The 25,232-nt window shown below is 35.2% G+C and overlaps 1 protein-coding gene across 23 annotated transcripts in view; it reads right to left on the minus strand.

Moving 5' to 3' along the window:
* PPIP5K2 (diphosphoinositol pentakisphosphate kinase 2) overlaps positions 1–25,232 on the minus strand; it is a 50,000-nt gene that overhangs the window by 19,643 nt on the left and 5,125 nt on the right. For 17 of the 23 annotated variants that reach the window (XR_013180145.1, XM_077172099.1, XM_077172096.1 and 14 more), the window contains exons 2-18: positions 18,014–18,379; positions 16,277–16,472; positions 15,847–15,937; positions 14,805–14,890; positions 13,340–13,494; positions 12,880–12,981; positions 10,915–11,076; positions 9,657–9,778; positions 8,177–8,278; positions 7,535–7,621; positions 6,478–6,553; positions 6,283–6,392; positions 5,140–5,225; positions 4,391–4,516; positions 4,155–4,276; positions 2,541–2,723; positions 509–650 (exon numbers count right to left, since the gene is read on the minus strand). Coding sequence is in view for 22 of the 23 variants with exons in the window: in XM_077172099.1 (XP_077028214.1) it covers positions 509–650; positions 2,541–2,723; positions 4,155–4,276; positions 4,391–4,516; positions 5,140–5,225; positions 6,283–6,392; positions 6,478–6,553; positions 7,535–7,621; positions 8,177–8,278; positions 9,657–9,778; positions 10,915–11,076; positions 12,880–12,981; positions 13,340–13,494; positions 14,805–14,890; positions 15,847–15,937; positions 16,277–16,472; positions 18,014–18,157 (2,092 nt within the window). In the remaining variant the exon portion in view is untranslated. Of the gene's footprint in view, positions 1–508; positions 651–2,540; positions 2,724–4,154; positions 4,277–4,390; positions 4,517–5,139; positions 5,226–6,282; positions 6,393–6,477; positions 6,554–7,534; positions 7,622–8,176; positions 8,279–9,656; positions 9,779–10,914; positions 11,077–12,879; positions 12,982–13,328; positions 13,495–14,804; positions 14,891–15,846; positions 15,938–16,276; positions 16,473–18,013; positions 18,380–25,232 lie in introns of those variants that run through there. The other 6 variants (XM_077172100.1, XM_077172097.1, XM_077172095.1 and 3 more) reach the window with 3 other exon arrangements.

Genomic DNA, 25,232 nt, shown 5'->3' on the forward strand with positions numbered 1-25,232 from the left:
AACAAAAGGACATTTTAATTACATAGTAGTAACAACTGAATTACAGAGGGATCAAAATTAAGTTACTATTAAGAAGAAAGGACAGCAGGGCATAAAATCAATTTTAGTGCTGAAAGCATCACAATTACATAGCTCCACTATGATAGTAAAACGCATTGCTGCAGAAATGCACCACTGGCCCTTAAATATAAGATGTACCTATATAAATTAGCTTTAGTACCATCAATTTTTCCTATTACTTTTGTGGAATGTTGAGTTTCAAATAACTAAAATTTCTGCAAACATTGGAATTTCTGAACACCAAAGAGCCCTTACCTGCAATACAACCACATGTTCCTCATGCTTTTTATTTCACAACTAAGCATATGAAATCAGACAGTGAAAAAACTTAATCATTGGTTGACTGATGTTCTGCTAAAAGCAAGTTTAGTGTAGAAATTACATTACAATTCTCCTTCATGTATGTTAACTAGAGAAACTAAATACAAGCACAAAAATGTTTCAGTACCTGCAGACTTTGGGTCTTCCATTCTCTGCCTGATCTGAGAAGTCAAACTCTGTATTAAATAATAGACCTTGTCACATGTCTTTACAGGATTTTTAATAACCTGCATTGATTTTATCAGTGAGATGCTTCCAGATGGAGTGAGCTGCAATTTGAGATAAACACAAAATTAAATGAACAGACTAGATTTGATGGTGAGATAAGATGAAACATGTCAAAGATAGCAAATACTGGAGAAAAAGAACTCAAGCAATGAGTTCATAGCAACTCAATGTTGCTATGAACATTTTTAATAATTTATCAACTATCTATTATCTTTGAGGCATTAAGAAGATTCACCAAAACATGGTACCATTTACTAGAGATTCAAAGGTAATAAGAAATTCATAGAGCAACTAATTCTATGCAGTAAATGTGAGTAACTGCAAGAATTTGTAAAACCATTTCTTTTATTCCACGACAGGAAAATTGGGAAGATGTTTAAAACTTCGTATATACTTAGCAAGCTTCCATATCTTCCTTTCAAGTAACTTCTGTATTCAAAAGCTTACAAAAGTAAATTCTGTAAGAAATGTTGTCATTAAGCTACATGCCTCAAAAAATATTTTTTTGCTCTATAGGAACCAGATTCACAATACTAACTGGTAACTTAAAAAGTTTGGCTGTTCCTGTCATAGGTTTTTGTTTCTACAGGACTGCAGGACCCAAACACAAAAAGAAAGCCTTTAAATGCACATATAGCAACAACATATGAGATATTCTTCAGAACTGAATGAATTATAGAAATGGTAAAAGCTACAAACTATCACCAATGAGGTGTCACTAAAACAATACAATCAATGTACATGTGAGGCTTAGCCTCATTTATTCAGAAAAGTCTGAAGAATTCAAAGTGACCAATGGTATGAAACAGTAATTTATACACAAAACACACACTTATCTGAACTTTCCTCAATTTCCTGAAATGGATAGAGTAATTTGGATGTGGAAAACTTCTGCTCTCTACCTAACACTAAGCAGTTCCTATCTCCCTATTATGAAGCAAATAAAAAAATTGATTACTTATACGTAATAGGGAGGAAGGCACAGGAATAAACCCCATACAACTTTCCCAAATCACAAGTAAATTAAAAAACTTCCCCCAAGTGAATGAACCCCCCCCAAGTTTTTATTGCCTTAAAATCCCAAAAGTTAGTAACTCAGTGACCGAAAAGGCACTCTATTAGTTCTAGCCAATTTTAAACCTTTTATCTATATAACAGACACCAATAAATCCTTGCATTTTCCAATTATTGTTGAATCCACTGCTAGGAGTGGTTTGCATGATACTTCATGTATTTAAATGAATCCACAGGGTATATACATGCAGGGTATATTATTCTTAATTAATTTGCTCTCAATAATTTTTCAAAAATAGCAGTTTAAACTTAAACCTCATTTGAGGACTTGTATTTAGTTGTTATATGAGACAGAGTATAGACATGAGCAATTGAAAGATAAAGAAGTTCTTTACTATAACAAACAATACATTTAAAACCAGAAACAATGACATGGTCTGTACTAAGTCAACATAAACTATATTACTACGTGCTAATTTAGCATGTTAATGAGATATTTCATTTCACTGAAAGTATTCTACTGGTTTTCAGTATCTTAATATTCTAAGTAAAAAAAAAGACCTTGCCATGGATCAATGATTGAAACAACTGCAGCAGTGTTACACCACACGCTGTCAAAGTAAAGATTAGAAAAAACACAAACAATATAATGTCATTCCTTCAATAATTAAAATATTTTAATGGAAAAGTGAAAAAGGTTTACAAGCGAGATCCCTGTTCACTTCTACTTCAAAGTTTGTAGCTATTCTGATTACCAAAATTGCAGGATGAAATATCTACAGCCACCTTTGCACTTCAAACTATTTGCAAGCATGCAAAAAATTTTGCAAAACAGATACATAAAATCACTGCCTAGTACTTTTGCACAGGAATTTTCATAGTTATTTTACTTAATGGGAAACTAATAATACACTAACCTTATCATAGTCATCAGCAGTAAATTCTCTGTCTCTCTGGAGAATTTCATGGAGCCTTGCTTTAACACGATGTTGACAGCTGCTTAAAGAATCACTGTCACTGTCCAACAGACCATTCATATTAGCACTTTTTACCATCTGGACAAGAATAGGAGTCAGCTCTCCTTCTAAGGCCAGTAATCCCTGAAACAAACAATACCATTATTCAGGCAAATAGATGAAGATGAAAAAATAAATATCTTTAAAAGAATGCCCAAAACAAATTTAAATTCAAGATGGTCTCACCTGGCTATAGGTTAGATAAACAAGGGCACAATGCCTATACTTACAGAGAAATGGGTCCCTATATACTGCTAGTCTGCATGATTGATACAGATGGTGCAACAGTGATGGTGACATGCCACAGACAATGTTCCCCAACACCAGCTGTTCAGGTCTTGGATTGTAGGGAGTGCCCTCTCCCTGACACTGGAAACAAGAGCTACCTGACTAGTGGGTGACATCCTTTGCTCAAGGACTTGTGTTACCAGAGAGGAGCTACGGGAAGGGTTTGCAAACCAAATAGCATCTGGCAGGATAAACAGCAGATAGGTAGGGTCTTACAGAGACGCTACAGAGGCAAATCCCCAAGCCATGTGAGTCACAGGACAATCAAAGGCCTTGAACAAGAGGGGAATGGAGAATTCCAAAATGAAGAAGGCTGGAAACTTTTGTGACTTTTCTGGCAATGGAAGGGCTCTGGAATAAAGAAGGGAAGTGGTGTGGTGTCTCTTCAAGCCTGCTGACCAAGGGAAAGCAGGTCAGATGGTTGAAATATTTCTGTACAAACACATGCAGCATAGAAATAAATAGAAGACAAGCTCTACAAGTCTTCAGACTTCCTTTTAAGTTAATTCACATTAGAGAGATACTGTAGAATAGGTGACATGAATGGACTTTTGCTGTAACTCTAGGACCTTTTGGAAGCTTTTAGATATCACAGTATCATGGTAGGCCTCTATTACAGATCCCCCAATTTAAAAGGGGAAATGGATGAAACCTTCTTAACACAAGTGGAGAAAGCCACCTAATTGCAGGCCTTTTTTCCAAGAATACTCTCAGCACTGGTACCTCTATGGCAATATTGCAGGGGACAAGCAAGCAAGATTTCTAGAAAACGCCTAGGACAATTCTTTCACAGAGGTCACTGATGAGCTATTAAGCACAGGCATTGCCCTGGACCTGATACTCACAAGTGTCAGGAAAGTAAAGGTAGATGCTAGTCTTGGTAATTGAAATCTGATGTTATAACAGATCCATGGAGAAATAAAGAAGACAAATACTTGCATTAGAGCCCAGGATTTCAAGTGAGCAGACAGTTCACTTGTGAGAGCAGCTTGTTCACAGAATCTTATGGAGAAGAGGACAAAAGTGCCTCAGACAGGGCTTTTTAATTAAAAACTGTCTTCATCTGCTCAAAGAACTTCAAATGTTTGGCACATTATTTGACACTTTTTCACACTATTTGAAAATACCTTTTTCTAATAAACTGTAAATCTCTCCCAGACTTCAAAAGAAAACACAAACCTGAGAATATCAGAATTTTAGAAAATGAAATACCACTTCACATTGTACCTTTGCAAAAGCTGCTGCAGTCATCTGAACTCGTCCCTCATCAGAAGCATAGATTTTGAGATCATGTCGGTAAGTGCTATGTAATCTAAGTAATCCACATCCAGGAAATCCAGCATAATCTCCTACCAAATAAACATTTTGCTCAAACTCTCATCTTGCACTTGATTATCTTCAAAAGTGATTTACGTCACTCAATTGATTTTTTTTGAAAATTATGATGATAATTTTCTTTTTACCTTGTCCGCCTGGATACATACACCTGAAAGCTCTTCCAAGCTCCTCTGCTTGAACCCTGCCTGCAGGGGTCAACTCTCCTCCCCATTTTAGAACCAGAAGCAGGGATGGCTCATTTCTTCTATTATCTAATTTTACACAGGAAGAAAAGCTTAGTATTTAAGTATATTGTTAATTTTTTTTTCCTAATTAACAAAAAGTTTTTGGTTTAAGAGAAGCGTCATCAAAGGACCTCTTCAACATTATGAATCTTTAGTAGTATTCTAACATTAAGGACATATTGACCTGGTGAACTAAATGGGCACTTCAAATAGAGAAAACTGAAATAATAAAACTATAAAGAGAATATATGTGAAAAATATTTATCATGAATCTGAAGCAAAAAGTAAATCAAGACAGAAAAATTAAAACAAATTGGATGCTAAACACCCTACAATTTGTAAATGCTTTAAAGATAGTAATTGTTGAGTGAGATTTTCTTATACTGGCTCAAAAACCATTTTGGTGAATCACTGAAGTTTCTTTTCATGTTATTCTTCTGCTGCACAAGAGCAGGGTTAGAAGAGAAGTTTACTACAGAGTTTTAGGTGCACAATTCAGCAGATTAAAATACTGTGAATATCTGCTAACTATACATTCTTTCAAAACACAATATTCCCTCTTTTTCACATCAAGACATGTTATACCAGTAGTCCATGACTATTTATATACACATAATATTAAGTGGTTAGGTACAAAAGTAATACAATACCTTCCTCTTCACTGGAAGTCTTAGGGCAGCCATGAGGAAGATATGTTAACTGAACTTTGCGATTTATGCCTGAAAAATGCCCATACCTTAAGCAGGAACAGGGAAAAATGAGAAGGGAAGAGGAAGAGAAACATTTTAATTATCTTCCTCCAAAACTGCTAAAATCCTATAAGAGGATATAATAATTCTCTGTTGGTCAATGATTTGTGCATTTGACCAACATTTATTGAAGCAGTCCTTAGAATAAACATTAATTCAACAAGCCCAGGATTAGCAGAAGTAACAACTATGCTATAATGAAACATCTTAAAATACCATTTAATTCTACCTTTTAAAACTGGAACCCCCCTCCCCCCCCCCCAGCCAACAACAAGCAGTATTGGACATGGCACAAGTAATTTATCTATTCAGATCCAAATCTACAGTGGCTATCAGTATCTAGAAACTGGTCTCACAGTGTAGATGGCTACTGGTTTTATAGTCCCATTAAGTTCTCAAGCAAAATTCTGTATTTAAAACAATTATTATAAATTTCAATAATTATTGTCTGTTCCCTGATATTTTTTAAATTAAAAATTCCTATTACCATTTCACAGTCTAATATGCCAGATCTTTAATAAACCTTGAAGCCTTTTGTTTCTGTTGTTTTCTTTATTTTGTTGGGGTTTTAAAGGTTTTTTGTTGTTGTTGTTACTAAGTATTTCAGACTTAGTATACAAAGACTTATTTATCTTCAATCCTCAGAGTTTGCTGTAAATAGACAAGTAAGCATGGTGACAGTTCTTACTGGCTTTATCAGATGTCATTATGACATACTACAAGACGCAGACCCTGCTTACAAGTATTTTCAGTTTAAAAACAGGCAAGACAAAATCAACATCAACAAAAATAACCTTGTCTTTTTGAATGTACACTGAGACGCTAGATACAGCAATAAGGTAAATAAAGTCAAGAAGAAAAAAGCCAGAGTGATGAAAAAACATGTTTGAAAAACATGACATCCCTTCTCTTCAAAAACATTGTGCTTGAATTATTATATTATTATGTGTTTGATAGCACTGCAATCCACACAGTAACTGGTGGAACAAGTCAAAACAGCAGATATAACTTCATTGCTATGAAGCCTGAAAATTAGATACTTACATTTCTAACACAGTCTTTAGCTGTTCAAGTTTTGCTTTACTTTCTTCAATTTCAGAATCATTGTTTTGCCCAAGTTCTACTAGGAGCTGCCTTGCTATATCAAGTACTTCCTAAAGGAAGGAAACTTAAGATTTAATTAAATAAATAGATTTCTACTTACAAAATATTACAGTAAAAAAAAATAAAGAAACTTGCCTGCAACTGTTTTGGTTTTTTCAGTTTCAGTTTTCCAGATTTATATCCATCACATTTTTCAAAGAGATCAAAAAATCTTTAAGATAAAGAAAAATAACTTAAAAATTCCATTAATAAAATAAATTACTACTACTTGAACAAGAGACTCTTGAAGTGATCTAAAATTAGTACCTTTACAGTATTTGAAAATTAGGTTAAAACCTGTAGTACAGAGGTCTAACCAAGTTTTATTTAAATCCCATCTTCCCAGAAAGTTTTCAATGTATTAGGGAAACAAGAGCACCAGAAGTGACTTAGTCAAAAGCTGACTCACTGACTTGCTAAGTATTAAAAAAAAAAAAAAAAAAAAGATTATATTCTATATATTTGAATGATATATTATTTGAATATGTAGCTATATCAATTCCAATCTTCAAGAATGATCCTGAACAGAAGCAGGGACCAAAACCAGCAAATGAGCAGTCCTACTCTTCTTCAGCATGCTCTGAATGCAAGAATCTAGTCCCAAAAGAAATAATTCCTTTTTACTGAAACTCCACCTAGTTCCAGGTCAATTATGTAAGTTGTCTTATGAATGCCACATAAAGATGGTATCTACCAGAAATTTAGAGTCATTAAACTTTGCCAAAAATGACTAGAAAAAGTAATATCACATTGCATACCAGAATAGTTATGATAAAAAGCAGAAGGCAGAAACCATAGTCTAATGCAGAACCAGAAATATTCTCTGCTGCATTATTTTTAATAAAATAATGCAGCAGAGAATATTTAATGAAGACATTTATAGACACAAATGCATTTTCCATAAAATCAAACAGGACACAAGGCACAGCATGTGTTGAAGGAAATCTGCACAAGTAAGTTGACAGCCCTGTCAGAAAGAGAGGTGCATACTTGCAATTATTTGTAGTATCTAAAACTGTTAGATTTAGAGGATAACAAAAACAAAAAACAACTTGCAATTGTGCAATTCCTGGTCAATTCACTGCTTCCTTAGCCCCAAAATCCTATACTCTAAAATATGGGAAATAACTTTTTTAACCAAGATTCTCTTTACCTCTGATGTTTTACTTCCATTTTCATTTTTTGCTTTGGTGTTCGATCCCCATGGCGTATTACAGCTATAACACATCTAAGCTCCATCCTGAAATTTCAAGGGTTGTATTTCACAAGTCTGTACACAAGGGTCTTTTATTTAATATTAAACCAACTACAATCAAGACAATTGAAAAAGTTGTAGTCATTTGACATTAACTACAGAAGTGATGGAAATATATGCAAAAAATATAAGGTTAACTGAAAATGATGTCAGGTATAAAATATAAAAACTGATTTTAAGACTTTAGTAACTATAGAATATCTATTTGAAGTAGTTTTTAAAACAAAAATTTTGAGGATCATTAAATGAGAGAGCATGTTTATTAGAAGCACATATTAAGTTGGTGCTGGAACAATGATTAGCAGTGGAAGCTATGTATAAAAGACACTAAACTATAAAATCTGCTGTTCTGTACTCAGCTTGACTAAGGGTGAGAAACTCTGACTGCTGATATAGCAATTGTGATTCCTTCCTTGTTTTCAGCACACAAAACAAGCATTCACAGACCAACGTGGGCACACCTTGCAAAGAGAAAAAAAGATTCACACAAAAGTTACATAGGGAGTTTGCACAATTTAGGTGTAGCTACTATTTTCTTACATTGTTCCAGAGGTGGTTGGCACAATAGGAATGTCTTCAGCTTCCAAAGGAATTGACCATGGTATTTGAAATTGGGGAGCAAGTTCTCTCATTATGATATTTCTAAAATAGGAAGTTAAAAATAATAAAAAAAAACCAAGTAAGTTTAAAGCACAGCTTATACAACGCATACAAACTCCAAACAGATTATATATATGCATTTTTATTCATGTAGTTTTAGAATACTAGCAGCCATGAATGTATAACTGTACATATTTTTCTTTTAATTGCATAACAAACACCACTTAATTTTGAGCTATTACAACTGCTACAGGAGCATTAGACTACTGGCCCTGTATTTGTAACAAACTTCAGCTTTTGAGCTCCAGTTCCTAAAAGAGTTCCTCGGATAGGAATTACTCTTGTCTATTTATATATGCAGACAATTGGCTTTGCTGCCTAACTAAAAGTGCCTAATAATCACCAAACCATTCTCATCAAAGAGTTAACTGCTATTTTCTACCAGTAGTTTCTGTGACAAAACTGGAAAAATAGGTACAGTCTCTCATTGTAACTATAAAATGACAATGCAGTCTCCACCTCAAGAAGGATGGTACATATAATGTTCTGTTTCATAAATGTTTCATCAAGCTACACTGAACTTCAGACTAATAGCTACGTAAGAAGCAGTAACACAGACAGGAAAAAAAAGTCTTAAAGTAGAATAAGCCAAAATGTAATTGCTAAAAACCTTGAAAAAATTTGCAAATTCCTTAACATAACAAAATTCCAGACCATTAGATCATGCAAAATTCATGCCATCTCTCATCAGTGCAATCTTACTATAAAGCCAGTCACAATGTGCTTAGCCTACTTTGAAGACAACATTTCCTTGGCATAGAGTTCCATATCCAATTCTATATGATCCCTCATTATACTTTTTTTTGCCTTCAGTGGGAGAGACAAGATGGTATGATAGAAGATGCCATGATTCTATTTTAGTCTGGTTTTACAAGTATGAAATCCACAAACATACAAGTACACACCAGCTTCAGATTAAGGACAATGTACAGCAATTTGGACACATTAAATACCAGCAGTCACAACCATCCAGCAGCACTTCACTACTTGAAAAGATCTCAGCTACCTTTAAGAACTTAATCTTGATTTCAAAATACTTATTCAGTTAGTTGTAAGCACTTTTAAAAACTCAGGTGTTTGGAATAATTTTAGGAATAAGGAATTTAGTTAGTATTTTTTTATTGACTTAGGATTCTCTTTAAGGATTTTTTAATTGTTTAAGTTAGTGACTTTTAATGTGATATTTAATTTTAAATAAATAATTCATAATTAATAGTAATGAGAAATAATATTAATAGTAATAAGAAATAACTCATAGTAATAAGTAAACAAAAATAATAAGAAATTTGACAGTACGTAAACTACAATAATATGCAAGGAGGTTAATAAGCAAATCTGAAACAAATCAGGAAACTCTTACCCCAGTATTTTAGCACAATCATCATAGTATTTCATGGAGTTTTTCACAAAACTGAAGCCATTCACATCACAGACATAGGACTGTCCATTAGCACGTAGCAAATCAAAACCACAAACTGTTTGCTGTTTTAAAGAATAAAAGTTCAAGTGATTTAGGATTGCTTATTCTACACAAATTTTATATTTTAACCAGGTATTCATCTGAAAACATGACCAAAACGTGTCGTCACACTTTACACTTACTACCTTATGTGAGTTCCATGTTAGGTTCACCCACATCATGCAAACATCTTCCTGTTTTTAACTTTTTATCTCCAACTTGATTTTATCCTTCCTGCATATTCCTAGTAGTATTAGTATTGAAGGTCAAGTATACAGGAGCACAAACTTCAAGACTCACAGCAACCATGGGCCCACAAGTCCCCCTTTCTGACAGTGGTTTCCCACTACATATGGTTTTTAAGGATGGCAGGCAAGAAATTACAAAAAAAAATTGAAAAACCATTTTTGTTAAAATTTCACAAGATAGTTTTGACATTAACAACATTAACATACGATTGACATCATTAGTAGAGAATACTAGAAGCTATTTCAACAGATTACTTTTTAAGATCTCAAAGCCCACTTCGCTGATAGAGGTCCACACCCTACAGAATGCCATCACAGGCACATTCAGCTAAAGGAGACAGACTGAAAGCCTTCTTATAAAACAGGTGAAAGGAGGCTAAGACACTAAATGATGTTTTGAATGAAAGAATCCTTGTAACTATACAGCAATCTTAAAGTGATATAAAAATCAAAACTATCAAATTAATACCAATTTATTCAAGTAAGCTTGCTTACTTAACCATGGAAGTACCAAATTAACAATGAATCTGTACCCGATGAAAATACTATGCAACAGAAGTTACAAAAACTTTATTGGAAGTGTGTTTTGCTAACTTAGAAACTAGTATCAAAACATGTGAAAATATTATACACAAACACTGTGGGCTAGCAAAACACAATAGCAACATGTAAATTCAGGGAACTAATGCAACACGAGCAACTTATCCAGAACTTTTCAATACATTCATTAAAGGAAAAATCCTTCTTGATTAAAAAAAAGATGTCATATAGAAGTTTAACTTTCCACCTTCCTAGGAGTTCTGCACTAATTACCACTGCTGGCTCATGCCCTAAACCCCTACAGAAGTTTCATGTAACAAGCAATTAATTAACACTAAATGTTTGATCAGATAGGAAAGCAATCAGCTTACTTTAAAGGCAAGGCATACTTTCCAAGCAATTAACTTCTCTCTTGCATTCAGGATGACTGGGTATCTCACTTCTTTTCCTTCGCTATCTCGTTCTACTTTGCCATCCAGAGCTGGAGACTTCCGGGCCTCAGCATGAGCATAGTCTGGACCTACTGTGTACACCTGTATTGAAAAACAGGAGCTCTTGATCCAGTGTATTGAAATGATGTTGCATAAATTTGCAAAATGTATGCAAATAACTCAAACGTGACAACAACATCAAAAGATACTAGCTGCTTCCATCATTGAAAAGGTCACACTAAAGTATCTTCCTCAGTGGCATTCTCTGCCTTCAGAGAGCACACATCATTTACTGACAGCCTGGGATAAAACAAGAAAAAGAGTAATTATAAAAACTCAATTAATAAAAATTAATTTCTCAGTTATGTTGGTACAAAGATGTAAATGGTTTCTTCTCCAAAACATCTGCAGAACCTGGAGAACAGGTTAATTTGAAAATTATTTCAGTTTACTTTCAGTAATCTGGCCGCAGGATTAAGTTATTATCTTAATTTAAAAAGTATATTTACATTTTAGATAGGACGAAACAAAGCAAGGATCTGCCCAGCTTTAAGATGACAGTCTTAAGATGACAATCTTAAAAGCTGGGCAGATCCTTGCTTTGTTCCATCCTGTCTAAAATGTAAACATACTTTTTAAATTAAGAGAATAACTCCAGCCAAGAGCTTGACAGAAAAATTGTGTTATCTTTCTACTGCAGTTTTGATGCTCACTGAAGGGTTTGGGGCATATGTTGGAAGAGATTTGTCAGCAGCTCTCAAAAATAGGCTACAGTTTTTTTAATTAAAAAACAAACTCCAAGCATTGATTAAAAAAGTATTCAGCTAAAGCAGATGAGTGCCAATACTGCTAATTCAGTGAATTCAGGCAAGAGGGTAAGTTAAGTGAAACTGCCTAATATAATATTGATAGTCTTGTTAAAAAATCCATTACTTATTTGGAGTATTAAAAGAGCACTGCTGCTTGATGACTACACTTCAACTAGCCAAAATAGTCCCTAATCCTCAAGCCATTTGCATCATTTCTTGTTGCAAGAATCTTTGTGGAAAGTTTGTAAAGCTCTTACACAAACATCTGTAAACACATATAAACTTCTGCGCAAAGTGTTGCACAGAATAACCTTCAGAAGAGTACACCAGGGCATTTTTCTGAGAACATGGAAAGAGTATTCCCCTCATGCACCACCAAGTGATACCAAGAAGCTGACTGCAGTTAATAAAAGGACTTTTTGGATTAGACCTCCCACTCTCTACACTTGCAATTTTTTGTTTAAATATGGAGATCTCTTATGTATATTGTAAAACATTGGTTTCACATATTTTGAAATGGGCTTAAAATAGCCAAAATTAACACAAAGGGAAAGGAAGTAATCTTCACAGATGGCTGGTTTAACACCTACTTTGTTATTGCTCGGTTTTAGCATTCTCTCATGGTACCTAATACCTCTGTTAAGAACCTAAATGAAAGAGTGAAAATTATTATAGATAAGATCCACAAAGGTTATTTTCTTTGACTCCATAAAATTTTAGCATGTAACTTTTGCTTATTAATTAGCATTCTAAGATCTACTTCAGTCAGATTTCTTTGTAACCTTAAAACTTCAGATAAATTATCTAGGCAGAACCTGTTAGCATGGGAAAGAAGATGCTGCTCTGGCACTAATACAACACGAAAAAAGAAAGACAATATATCGGGTAGCAAGCCTCCAGCACTTGATTCTAACAATGCAAACATAGCTACTCTACATTACAAGTACCATGTTTAGCTAGAATCAGAATTGCGTTTTTTACTTATGAACTGTAGTAAAACTCAATTAAAATTAATCTTTGACCAAGATTTAAAACTGACAAGCTCTTTGAGCACTTGATTGTTCCTAATATAAATAAGAATGCACCGTTGTCATACCTTCACATCAGTTCCATCTGTAGGCATGAATTCCTCATAAATATAGGAGCCTGTTTTCCTCACACTGCTTTCAGGAGAATAAACACTGCTTCTGCTGCCAATCTGAAAGGTGTATTTTTCCATTAAAAAACTCAAAGAATACTGCTTGAGAAACTTTGAAACCACCTAAAATAACACGCTTGTACTAAGAAAACACTTTATGTACCAAATGAAGCAAACTTTTGACCATTGCCAAAAGATTTTTATAAGAGTCTAGAAGTACATTATTAATGGTGTGTGCTAAAAATCTGCAGTAGCTAACCATCTACTGCAAGAAACATATGTCTTCATTCAATCTATATGTTCTCCTGAAATTTCTCTGATCCGCCACCATTCCTAAGCAAGTAGGACATGACAGAATTACTCTGCAATCCTATTAGACACTTAAAACTTTTCAATAGCTTTAGTACCATAATTTCACCTTTCGAAAGAGCCTCTGGCTTCCACCCCCAGCAGATGTTGGATAATAAATGTAAACATTGTGGTCCTCAGCACTAACTGGCTTTTCTACAAAGGGCTTCTGGAAAATTTCTCCATTCACTTCCACATGATCTTCTCCTTCAATCAAGTTGCATTCTGAAGAACAGTGCAAAGAATAGAGCTGTAACAGTATACTAATGGCATACAATTATTAAGAGATCTACATTAATTTGCAGTTTGAAAAAATAATATTCTATTATATCTTTGTTTCTCTGATTTTTACTGACTGCACAATGACTGATGATCACATGCAGTATATTTTTGCTGTACCATGTCTATATTATGTTATTTAAATACTATGTTCTGGAATTACTGTTGATTTCCTCAGTGTCAGATAGGAACTTGTCTCCTGCAGGTGCATAAGGTGCATAAGATGGTATATTTGAAGTGTTTTGAAGAGAGGGAAGTGCTATTTGTCTTCTTTTTTCCAGTGCCCTTTCCTGAAATATCAGGGAGCTGGCAGGTGAATTATATACACAGCGTGGTGTCAGATGCCACAGCCATCTTCCATAGAGTTAGAACTGTCTCACACTGTGTGATAAATGCACCCTGAACATAAAATTAGGTCCTCTGGTATCAGCAATCAGGAATCTGGTATTCAATATTGGTTCACTGCAAGCAGCAGCTTTAATTTCCCTTTTGAAGCATAAATGCATCCTTTTTTCCATAGATCACATGGAAAAATAACATTTAAATGCAAAATTCTCTTGACCTGTCATTGCAATCTCTTACTGTTGCTTAAAGTTTTCATTTTAGTAGAAAATGTTCAGGTTTTTTTGCAGGTACACAAAAAATAGATTCCAATTTATATTCATAGTACAGCATCTGCAGATATATGTAGAACAGATTTCAAATACATGGCTGCTTATACTCAGAAGGGGAAGAATTCAATAGACTGACTTGTTTCTGTCAATATTACTTTCCAAAGGAAAATTAATAATAATTGTGGTTAATATAATATCCTGAATGCTGCTCTGTTCAGGGACATATTAGAAGCTCAGTTTGAGTAAGGAGGCCCTATATTCTAGTTATTCTATGATGTCTGTAAGATGTATGGTGTCAGAATCATACTTCTCAGTTGCATATTTGTAACGCCTTTGGCTGGGGTGGAGTTAATTTTCTTGACAGCAGTTGGTATGGTGCTATGTCTTGAACTTGTGACAAAAATCTTGATGTTTTTGTTAATGCTGAGCAGTGCTGACACAGCCTCAACCTCTTTTTTTTTTTTTTTCACATACTGCACCCCACAGCCAGTAAGGTCAGTCCACAACAACACTTTAAATGCTGGTGTGGAAATCAAACCACAAAAATGAATTGTCTAGGCAGTAGAGATTTAGCTTTCCACTATGTCCATACTGTTCTTCAGTGGAAACAGTGAGATGCTAATTTTTCTCTGTTCTTTTTACCTTGAGGATTGTTTGGATCACGGTTCAGGACTGCATAGCGAGGAAGTAAAATTCCTTCAGCTTTAAGAATACCATAGACTTCTCTTCTAAAGAAAAGAACATGAAGAAATGAGCCAGCAAATCCTGCAAATATTTGCATTTTACAATCAAGGAGGAGAAAAAAAAACCCACTTTTTTTTTTTTTTCAAATCACACAGGGTAAGGTTACATATATAATACTCTATTTACCAATATAATGCTTTAAAGGTCACTGATACAGCTGTACCTTTGCAGTGATCTCTTCAACATCAATAAAAATGCACTTTGCAATGCCATTCCTTTTCTATCTGGCAGTGCAACAGACATTTGCACAAAACAATTTTCTTGTTAAAGGAAATTTTCAACTGTTCAACTTTATACAGAACAGTAACTGAAGGCATCCAAAATAGCATGTCTGCTCACTGTTCAGAAGGTTTCAGTGTTCATGTATTTTGCTTACTATCTTTTTATTAATGTTTGCTAGGCATGACCTTAGCTCCAAAAGAAAATTTGTTTTCAATAACCACATGACCTTTGAGTACCACCAACTTCTATTAAGTATCATCTTTACAGAAAAAAAAAATACTGTAAATCACATGAATTCTACAATTATCTGAGCTTGTACAGCTGCTATATATATCTATCCCTATATGTATTTTAAGAGTTTAAACTTTTTTTATTTGCTAAGCTTTAGAAAATTGTACCAGCAAATTTCTAACTTGGTAAATCTTCAGATACATCAATGTAAAAACAGCAAAAGAAAGAAACACACCTGAAGACACATTCCAGGAAACTATGCATACGTTAATAAAGTGTAACATTCGCTGTAATTTTATTTAAACTACTATACAATCATGGAATCATGGGATGGTTTGAATTAGAAGAGGTGTTAAAAATCACCTGATTCCAAACCCTCCACCATGGGCAGGGACAATACATTGGAACTGTTGCTATGCAATAACGACAAATTGTTATAGTCTCTGACAAAAATGACTTGCTTTAAAAGGTGATTAGTATTATTTACCTGTCTTGTATGTGATACTGCATATTCAAGTCATTGATTATGAACGGATTCCTGAGTTTTGCATAAGCTACTGCTTTGTCCAGTGGAAACCCTAAAATGTTTATTAAGAAAACAAATTAAAATTACAAGACACAGTAATTTAGTTTACTAGTAAAGAGTTTGAGCCTTTGCATTACATCACTGTTTCCACTGGCTTCAAATATATTTACCAGTGGGACAGCTATTCTTATATTGTGTCAGACAAGCAATGTAAACAGTATCATTTAATAAACTCAGACTTTAGAAGTCAGTTGTATTATAGTAAAGAAGAAAAAATAATCACTTCCTAGGAAATCCAATAAAACTGCCAGACAAAAAACCTAAAAGGACTTTCAAAGAGCTTAAATAATTTAGATGGCACAAGTATTTATGGTATTATTACAAGATTTACCTTTAGAGTGAAAAGAAATGAGACAGTCGCATAAAGGCCAATTTTCTACTGGCTCATTCAAAATAACATCCTCTTCAAATATCACCACAGTTATATACTTAAACATGGAGAGGCGTTCAAGAATTTCTTTCATTGGTTTGGACTTTGATTTCTTAGCCATTGAACAAATCCCAACTGCAATTTGTCTTTCTGGTGGCTGGAAAGGAGGCAGGGGCAAGGGAAAAGTAATTTTTATGGGTTCTAAATTTTAGAAACACAACAGGGTTTTAGTAGCACAATACTAGAGCAGGTATTTTCTCTTAAAATTCATATGCTATCATTAATTTAGTTTTTAATCAGGTAAATTGCTAGCAAATAACAAAATGCAGCGTAACAGCATATCACAGTAAATCCTAAAAAAATGCCTCAAGAGTGAAACTGTTTAACAGCTCTATATTCCTTTTTTTGAGTATTGTTACCAGGAACAAACATGATCAAAGGCTAAGTCAAGAGTGTCGGATCTGAACAAAATCATATTTATGGCTTACTCTGAAATTAACTAGTAATTGATTTTTCAATTTTGTCATTTTTTAATGTCTAATTAACAGTCACAAAGCCTCTCATTACCTAATACTACAAGTGAATTATGAAAAGGAATATTAGAAAACAAGAAACTACTTTTCTAGATTTCTGAACTATTTAGTGTGTAAACAGTTTCACTTTTTTTGCATACTCTATAGTTACTTTCACATTAAACTTTCAATAATTTTTTTCTGTCAGTGATATTTCTAAGGGCAACCTACAGCCAACCTATTCTGCTCTATAAAGGAAACAAACAAAAAAACCCACAGAGCAATCCTTTAAATCAACTTACTGCTTTTTGTAAAACTAGCCAGCTACCTTTCCTTGCAAAAATAGGCTCACTGAATTGAGATACCTGAGCTGCTAATTTTGCATTGCTACTCTGCATTTCCAAGTTACTTTTAATAATGGGAAGTGCTTTAGCAATGCTGTCTTGCATTTAAACCTTTTAGACAAATTCACAATTAGTGAAAATGTCATCTATTCCATAAAATGCAATGTTGCAAAAGGAACAAACAACAAAGAGTTAAAAAATGACATGATGACTAATGCGTAATACCATTAAGAGTTTGTCTTAAGCAAGCTAAAAATCGGTGAGCACAGTGCTCAAAATACAATTCAGAACACTTTATAGATAAAATAAACTAAGTATAATTAAGATGAACTTAGCATGCACTTTCAATATATCAAGACAAGGAAAGAAAAACAAAAACAAAACAAAACTTAACTCTGAAGCAGTTGACAGCACACAGAAAAATTCCCAATAATTCTTTTGCTTCCAGCTATCCAAATAAGTACAACAGAGGCTTATGCCACCATGAAGTTCATTCCCAGAATCCAAATCAAGTTTCCAAATGATGCACATCAACCTCAGTTGCCCTGAAATTCTCTAAAATTAAGCACATCTACTACACAGTTCAAGGTATACATAATTTTCTGATATTCTTCTTTTCCAAACATTATGGACATATCATTATCTGAATATGAACAATTTCTCAATTTAGAACACCATTTTAGTACTAGATTTATGTGAGCTAATGCCATTTTTGAAAAATAATTAAATATTGAAAAATATTTTGAAAAAAAATTTTAGAAACCATTTTTGAAAAAAAATTGGAAATCAAAAATAATGCTTGAGAACAAAGAATAGTGAACAAGTGCTCCGACAGTACTTACAGAGTCATACTCTTCCTCCTCTTCTTCCCCATGGTCATAGAAGTGTTCATAATCTGTAGATCTGGCTGAATCCAATAATCCTTCTCCATCTTCTCCACCCACAAAGAATCTGGGAGGATCATTCTCTGTTGCATTAACAGACATGGTTACAAGACCTATAGAAAAATCTATGTAAAAATTGCAGGCACTCTGGCAGCTGAGATCCTGGGCATGTTTCCTACTGACACGGGGACACCAAAGTCCCCTGCTCTTTGATGTTGCTTGTGCACTGTTGCCACTGTGATTGCGTTGTTTACCAGGCACTGTTTAACTTGTTATCATCTGCTCATTACTGATCAGAGTTGCTGCTCCAAGAAACCTACTGTGCTAGATAAAAAAAAAAAAAAGAAAAAAAAGAAAAAAAAAAAAGACACTTGATAAAGGGATCTAAAACAAAATCTTTTTACTTAGAAAAAATGTTTGGACAATTATGTACCTCTGAGAAAAGCATCAGAAATAAAACAGGTGCACCACACAGTCTACACTTTTAGATGTATGTTTAGAGCATGGGAAACAGTTTCAAAATTACTCTCAAACTACTGATGCATAAATTTTAGAAACAGAAAATATAACTCACAGAAGTAAAAGCTATGCAAATGCATTTTTTTTTCCTAACTTCAGAAGGCTTAAATGGAGAGTATTTTTACACCAAATGTACAACAAAAATATTCTCCAATATTTACAATATTTAACTCACTATCCATGGCATTGGCTGTTTATTCCACAGAAATTTCTGATCAAATGACAATTGCAAACAGACTACTGTCTGTTTGTTACTGTCTCTGCTAGTGAAAAACATAAAGCCACCATTAGGGCTATTAAAAAAACCCTAGTCTTAAAACTCAAGTGAATCTTTTCTATGAAAACAGAATGTGACAGCTTACAACAAAATGTTGCCTTATTTTCACTGAGAAAAAATAAAAATTACAGAGATGGACGCTACCACTGCCTTCTGACAAAAGGACTTCTAACCACTAATGTAGCAGTGAAGTGAACACATATTATACCCTTTTAACCTGTCATGTGAAAATAAAATATTGGCAAAATAACTTGTATACAGAAACAAACCCACAGATTAGGCATCTGTTATTTTAACAAGGTAACTGATGCTGTGAGATGTATATGGCTTTATAAGATTATAAATAACGTATCACTACTACTTACAAAATTAATAAGCAGTTACTTTACAAGCAGTTTAGAAGTTCATCTGATCCAAAGGGTTGGGTTGTTCACTTGTATGTCATTACGCAAGTGCCATTCAACAGTGATGGCTCAGCAGAACTGAATTTGTTTTTAAATATCAGTGAAAATTACTTTGGCTGTCCTATGAACTAAGTGAAGCAATAGTAAATTCCCACTAGTGGTCAACCATGAAGGGGGATGGCAAGAAAAGCAAAAGTTGCCCAGAAAGAATCTGTCCTAATTCAGAGGCTAGGTGTGGGTAAACAATGCTGTCTCTGTTTTGGATAATCAGTTTCAGGAGAAAATGCCCTGGAATGAGCACTTCCTCTAAAGAGAAAAGGCCCTTCAATAACTTCTTTTTCTTCTGCCAATGAGAGAAATTGATACCAGCAAGTGAAAGTGAAAAAACCTCAAAAGATCTGCTTATTAATAACAACAACAACAAACCAAAATAAAAAACAAACAAACAAACAAAAATGCATTGGGGTGCCCTAAGGCATAGAAAAGGATTGAATAAATGCTAGATATGAATTCCCAGAAACCTACCCTCCACACACCCAGACACCCACCAAACAGCTTAGCAAAAAAAGCTCAAAAAAATGCCCAGGGAAAAAAATACAGAGGCTGATGGCATGCCCCAGAGTAAAATGGCAGTTGGTCCCTTTTGTCTCTGGAAAGGAGAAGAGGAGATCACACAGCAGCCCAGAACAGAGCAGATGGGAAAGCTGCTGAATTTCTGGCATGGGTCTCCTCCTTGCAGCGGCCAAAGTTGGTGGATTTTAATGTCCTTTCTCATTTTGGTTCAGTCCCCCAAGCTTTTGGGTTCAGGGTGGTCCTGCTGGCTCCCCAGACAGGCCAAAAGGAAAAATAAGACAAGCCAAAAAGAGTCCAAGGAAACAAAAAACCAAAAAGCCGCTGAGAGGATTCATGGTACAGCCTCCAGGCTATGGGAAGGGAAGTTCCAGGAAGGGAAGGGAAGTTCTGGGAAGTTCCGGGAAGGGAAGGACCTTCTTGCTTCAAGTTAGCAAAAAAACCTGAAAACCTAATCCAACAAAAGAACAATCAGAAAAGCAACATCCCTGTCCACACTGTCCAGAACACACTGGACAGAGAGACTGAACTGAGCCCATGCCCAGTGTTTCCAGGCTCTGGTCCTGCCCACTGCCTCATCTTAAAGATAGTGCAGACATTTCTGGGCATAAAGCAGATGATCAGGGAATAAAGTATTATTGTAAAATCACCCCAAGAGAATTACAAAAACTTCAGACCCAGAAGTTGAAACTGAGCATAAGAAACCTGGGCTCACAGAAGAGGATTAAAAGATTTATTTCTTAAATGCATTTGCTATGTATCTGTTATTCATCAATTCTGCTAACAAAAAAATTTCTTCCCCTTAGAATGTGGAACTGTAGCTGTTTGCCTTTCAAGCAATAAGAACAAGAAGAATTTCAAACCCCTAATTCATCTGACTGTCACAAGAGTTAGAAATTGGGTGTTCAGGTAAATTAATCCTGTTTATGAGATGGTGAAGAAAGAGAGATTTCCAAATCCTAATTCTGGCAAGCTTCAGAAAGGTAGAGGTAAATGCCAACATGTACTGGCAACTAACACAGAATTTTATAAAGGTATTTGTCACAGACATATTTTCTGAAAAATCCCTTCCTTAGGATTTTTTCTCCTGAGAAGCTGAGAGGCCTCAGGAACAAAATGTAAACAATGATTATCTGCTGCTGTGGAATGCAACAGGTGGATCTGTGATTGGTCTCATGTGGTTGTTGCTAATTAATAGCCAATCACAGTCAGCTGGCTCGGACAGAGAGTCCGAGCCACGAGCCTTTGTTATCATTCTTTCTTTTTCTATTCTTAGCTAGCCTTCTGATGAAATCCTTTCTTCTATTCTTTTAGTGTAGTTTTAATATAATATATATAATAATAAATCAGCCTTCTGAAACACGGAGTCAACATTCTCATCTCTTCCCTCATCCTAAGACCCCTGCAAACTTCATCGCAGGTATTAAACCAAAAAAGACACCCCCAAAAAAACACTGATGAAGCCAAAAAATGAAGTTCCTCTTGTATCACCTTCCATCCTACTACCCAAAATCTGTAGATTGGTTATCAGTTTCTTAACAGCTTTCTAAAACATAGGAAAAAGACGAAAGAACAATGACTTGAAACAAATAAGTTGAAAGTCTTAAGATTTTTACACCTTCTTTCCCCTACCTATTCCTATAGTACACTTTGTGAGAGCAGCAGAAGTTAAGAAGTTCGCATACAATTGGTGACTGGTTATTTCACGGGACTATCTGACACTAACCAAGTCTTTCTAGCCCAAAAGGATTACTTTTCAAAGCAAGTAAAACCGACACAAATAGACTGAAGGGAGAGCAACATATTTGTCTACAAAGATACCACCTGACACATTTCCCCAACAGTCCTATCTCAAAACTCATTGTTCTGTTACCTTCCTCATTCAAGAATCTGGAGACTGTCGGTTTTATGGCTGGAAAGTACATTGTAGTAGGGCTTCATGTGCAGAAAACAGACTTTGAACAGCCACTTAGTTCGCTTGGAATTAACAGATTATTTTCTCCAAGATTAACATTGTTCACCCATTTGAAGGCAAATGAATAACTAGATTGCCACTCCATGCTACTGTCACTAGGCCCCAGAGTTTTCATGCTGTTTGTAAAAGTAACACTGAAGGCTACGGATCAGAAAAGGATACTAACATTTTTCAGGCTTATAAACTATTGCATGAACTCACTGAATTGCATATAAACTGGCATTCTGACTGCTGATAGTTGCCAGTTTAGCTCCCTGACAGCAGATGCTGTAAGCTACTGTCATTACCATAAATTTGTGTCAGGATATATTTAATAAATTATCTATTTTTTAAAATTAATGCTTTCAGAGATGGGAATTAAAATTCTTTCCCCTCATATCCTACAATAAAAATTGGACAAGCAAAGAGAACTACTAAGTGACTGCAACTACAGTGAACAACTTATACAAGTCTCCCAAACACCATCTACAGTTATGTGACATCAAAAATGCAGTAAGATTACGCTTGAATGGTTCTCTAGCTGTATGCCAAAAGAAATAATAAATGGCAAAGCAAGAAGATGGAGCTCTCTTCCTGCTTCAGAAATACTATTAGTGCTGACCAAAGAAGCTTCAAGTACATGGTGCCCTATGCAGAATTCCATCTTGCTGCCCCTTGAGCATGTAAGAGTCTCCCCAGCACCATTTTTCTGTATTAAGTGAGCAGCAGCAGAAATATAAGGGGGAGATTTACTTTATGTTAGATTTTCATTAGCCTCATTAGACAGTGAATATTATGTACTTATCTTAGCCATTAACAACTGCACTGTAAGCAAGACAAAACCCAAAGATTTGTGTTGGAACATACACTGATCTATTTCCAAAGAGATAGCATCAATACATCCAGGCAACCATCTCCCACTGTGCTATGATATCTCCAGGTAAAATTAACTACACTGTGTTCTGTTTAAACCTCACCTGTTACACAAGGTTTCTCTTTCACAGCTTATAGATTAAAAAAAGTTCTTTTTTTTGCGAAATGTACTGGTGTTCTTAAAAAGACTTTCAACCAAATGTGTGGCCTGTCTGCAACATGATGTGTCTTGGCCAAAAGCACAAAAAAAACCAAAAAAAAAAAAAATCTCAAAAAGGGATAAAATTCAGAGATAAATAAAATCAGAGATTTTGATAGTCTGTGCCCTACATTCCAAGTTCTGTGTTTACTCCAGTGGTGCTCTACAAATTTTTCTTCTAATGGAACATCTCTCAATTTCCATAAGAATATTATTGTTGAAGGAATTCCACAGAATATTCTGAAGGAATAAGCCAAAACCTAGTCCTCACTGGGTTAAAAGATACATCCACAATTTTCCTGACCCCATTCCACATGTTTCAGGAGCTCAGGAATTGAGGCCTGATGTTTCTCATATTTACTTAGACCATAATAAATATTACTATTGCAATAACTTGCAGCAACAAATCAGCTCAATGCAGCAGCAGTGGTCTGAGCAGTCATGAAAAAGGGGCTCAAAGTTTTAACACTCACATTTTGAATACTAATAAGAACATATAAAAATCCTGTACAAACAGAAGCATTTCACCAGATTGTCTTCTGTGTCTCTGCAGCCATCAGAAGAGCAAACATACACTTTCTATACTTCACACTAATTGAACAGTACTATAGTAAAAGTGCTTCTTATCTGTTATCTCAAGAAAAAAAGACAACACATCATGCAATAGCTACAAAATATCTTTAAATTACCAACCACTTGGGAAGATAACTTTTTAAAATGCCATTATATCAAAACAGTTTACATTGTGGAATTTACAAACAAGTAACAAAGAATCATAAGTAGTGCTCATCTGTTACATGACTCTGCACATATATATTCATAATAACAACAAAACAGACCACTGCCCTGTCTTCTACTGCCATACTGCTCCTTTTTGTCCTGGTTTGGGGCAAATTTGGCAGAAAACCTCCAAAGGGGTTCCTGTAGAAAGCAAACTCAAGTGGCCCTTCGCTGAACTGGTTCAGGAAAAGATTTCTTTGGAGAAAAGTAGAAAAAAATGTTTATTTAACAGGCAAAGCATTCACCAGCACAAAAAAAGAGATAACAATATTAAACAATAAAACCTCTCACCGCTCTGAAGAGATGACAAACTCAGAAAGTTCCCTTGGTGGGCTGTAGCTCAGCTCACTCAGTTTCTTATCAGCCCCTCCAGTGCTGGAAATGCCACAGACCAGGCCCATCCTGTTGGCCACAGGTGGGAGTTCCTGGTGCTCTTCTGGGTTTTCAGTCCAGAGCAGGTTTAAACAGGTCCAAGAAAAGAAAAACCACAGTCCAGGGAACTTCCCCCTAAGCTTCTTTTAGCTAGCTAAAAACTAAAAAGCAAAAGAGAGCTCTGTCCCGCTGTCTGTCCGTCCACAGACAACAACAGCCCAGGAGCAGGAATGTGGAGGAGTGAGTGCAGTGTCTGAAAACAAACTGCACACTTCTACTCTCCCCCACTTCGCTCTTAGAACCAATCTTAAAGGTGCAAAACTTATTTCTGGGCTAAACAGACAAATGGGGATCCAAGCATCATAAAGTCATCCCAGGACACTTTTAAATAAATTTCACTTTTTTCATGCTGTAGGCATATTCCAACTGCATCCCTTTTCAGCTTCCAGCAATTTAAATACATCATTAAAACACAAATAATGTTAACAGCAATTTTTCAGATAGTCTCAAGTTGACAAAAGGTTTTCAATATCTTCCTACTAGAACCACTATAGCTAATATTTTCATTAACAGTACATTTAACAGTGAAAATGTTTGCCTGACTCCTGCCAAGGCATTTTACGATTTATGGTGCAAGAAACCACCGCAGACAAACAGTTTGTTGGGTTGCTGGTGATGCAAGAAAGAAAGCATGAGGAAGAAAAAAGGTGAAAGCAGAGGACAGACAGGAAGAAGACAGGACCAGTGGAGTCTGACAGCTGAAAGCACTGAGCACTGCAAACCCAAGAGCTCTCCATGCATGTGTGATACCTTTCTACAGATGATTCAAAAAAAGCCGATAATACTTCAAACTTAAATGTGAGACTTTAGAGCTACTAACAAGAACCCATACTCAACAACACCATTTTTCAGGTCTAACAAACAACCAGGAAGAGAGAAGAGACAGGAGAGTCAAAAAGCAGAAAAAGAGGGAAAGGATGCCAAACACAGAAGCTGCTGAAGACAATGCTGGCAGTAAATATAAATATAAGGTTTATTGCTGTACCTTACAGAGCAAGAGATACATATTCTCTCCAATTTAAAACTGGACAGAATTCAAACACAAAATTTCTCCTGTGTTATGTAATCAATAATAAAAAAATTAATATTTACATACAGATGTTGCTCTGTTCCCCACACGCATCCTCTGTTCCCCACACGCATCCTCTGAGGTGCTGAGCAGGAGCTGT

This window comes from Agelaius phoeniceus, chromosome Z (assembly GCF_051311805.1).
Source record: "Agelaius phoeniceus isolate bAgePho1 chromosome Z, bAgePho1.hap1, whole genome shotgun sequence".
Classification (NCBI taxonomy): domain Eukaryota; kingdom Metazoa; phylum Chordata; class Aves; order Passeriformes; family Icteridae; genus Agelaius; species Agelaius phoeniceus.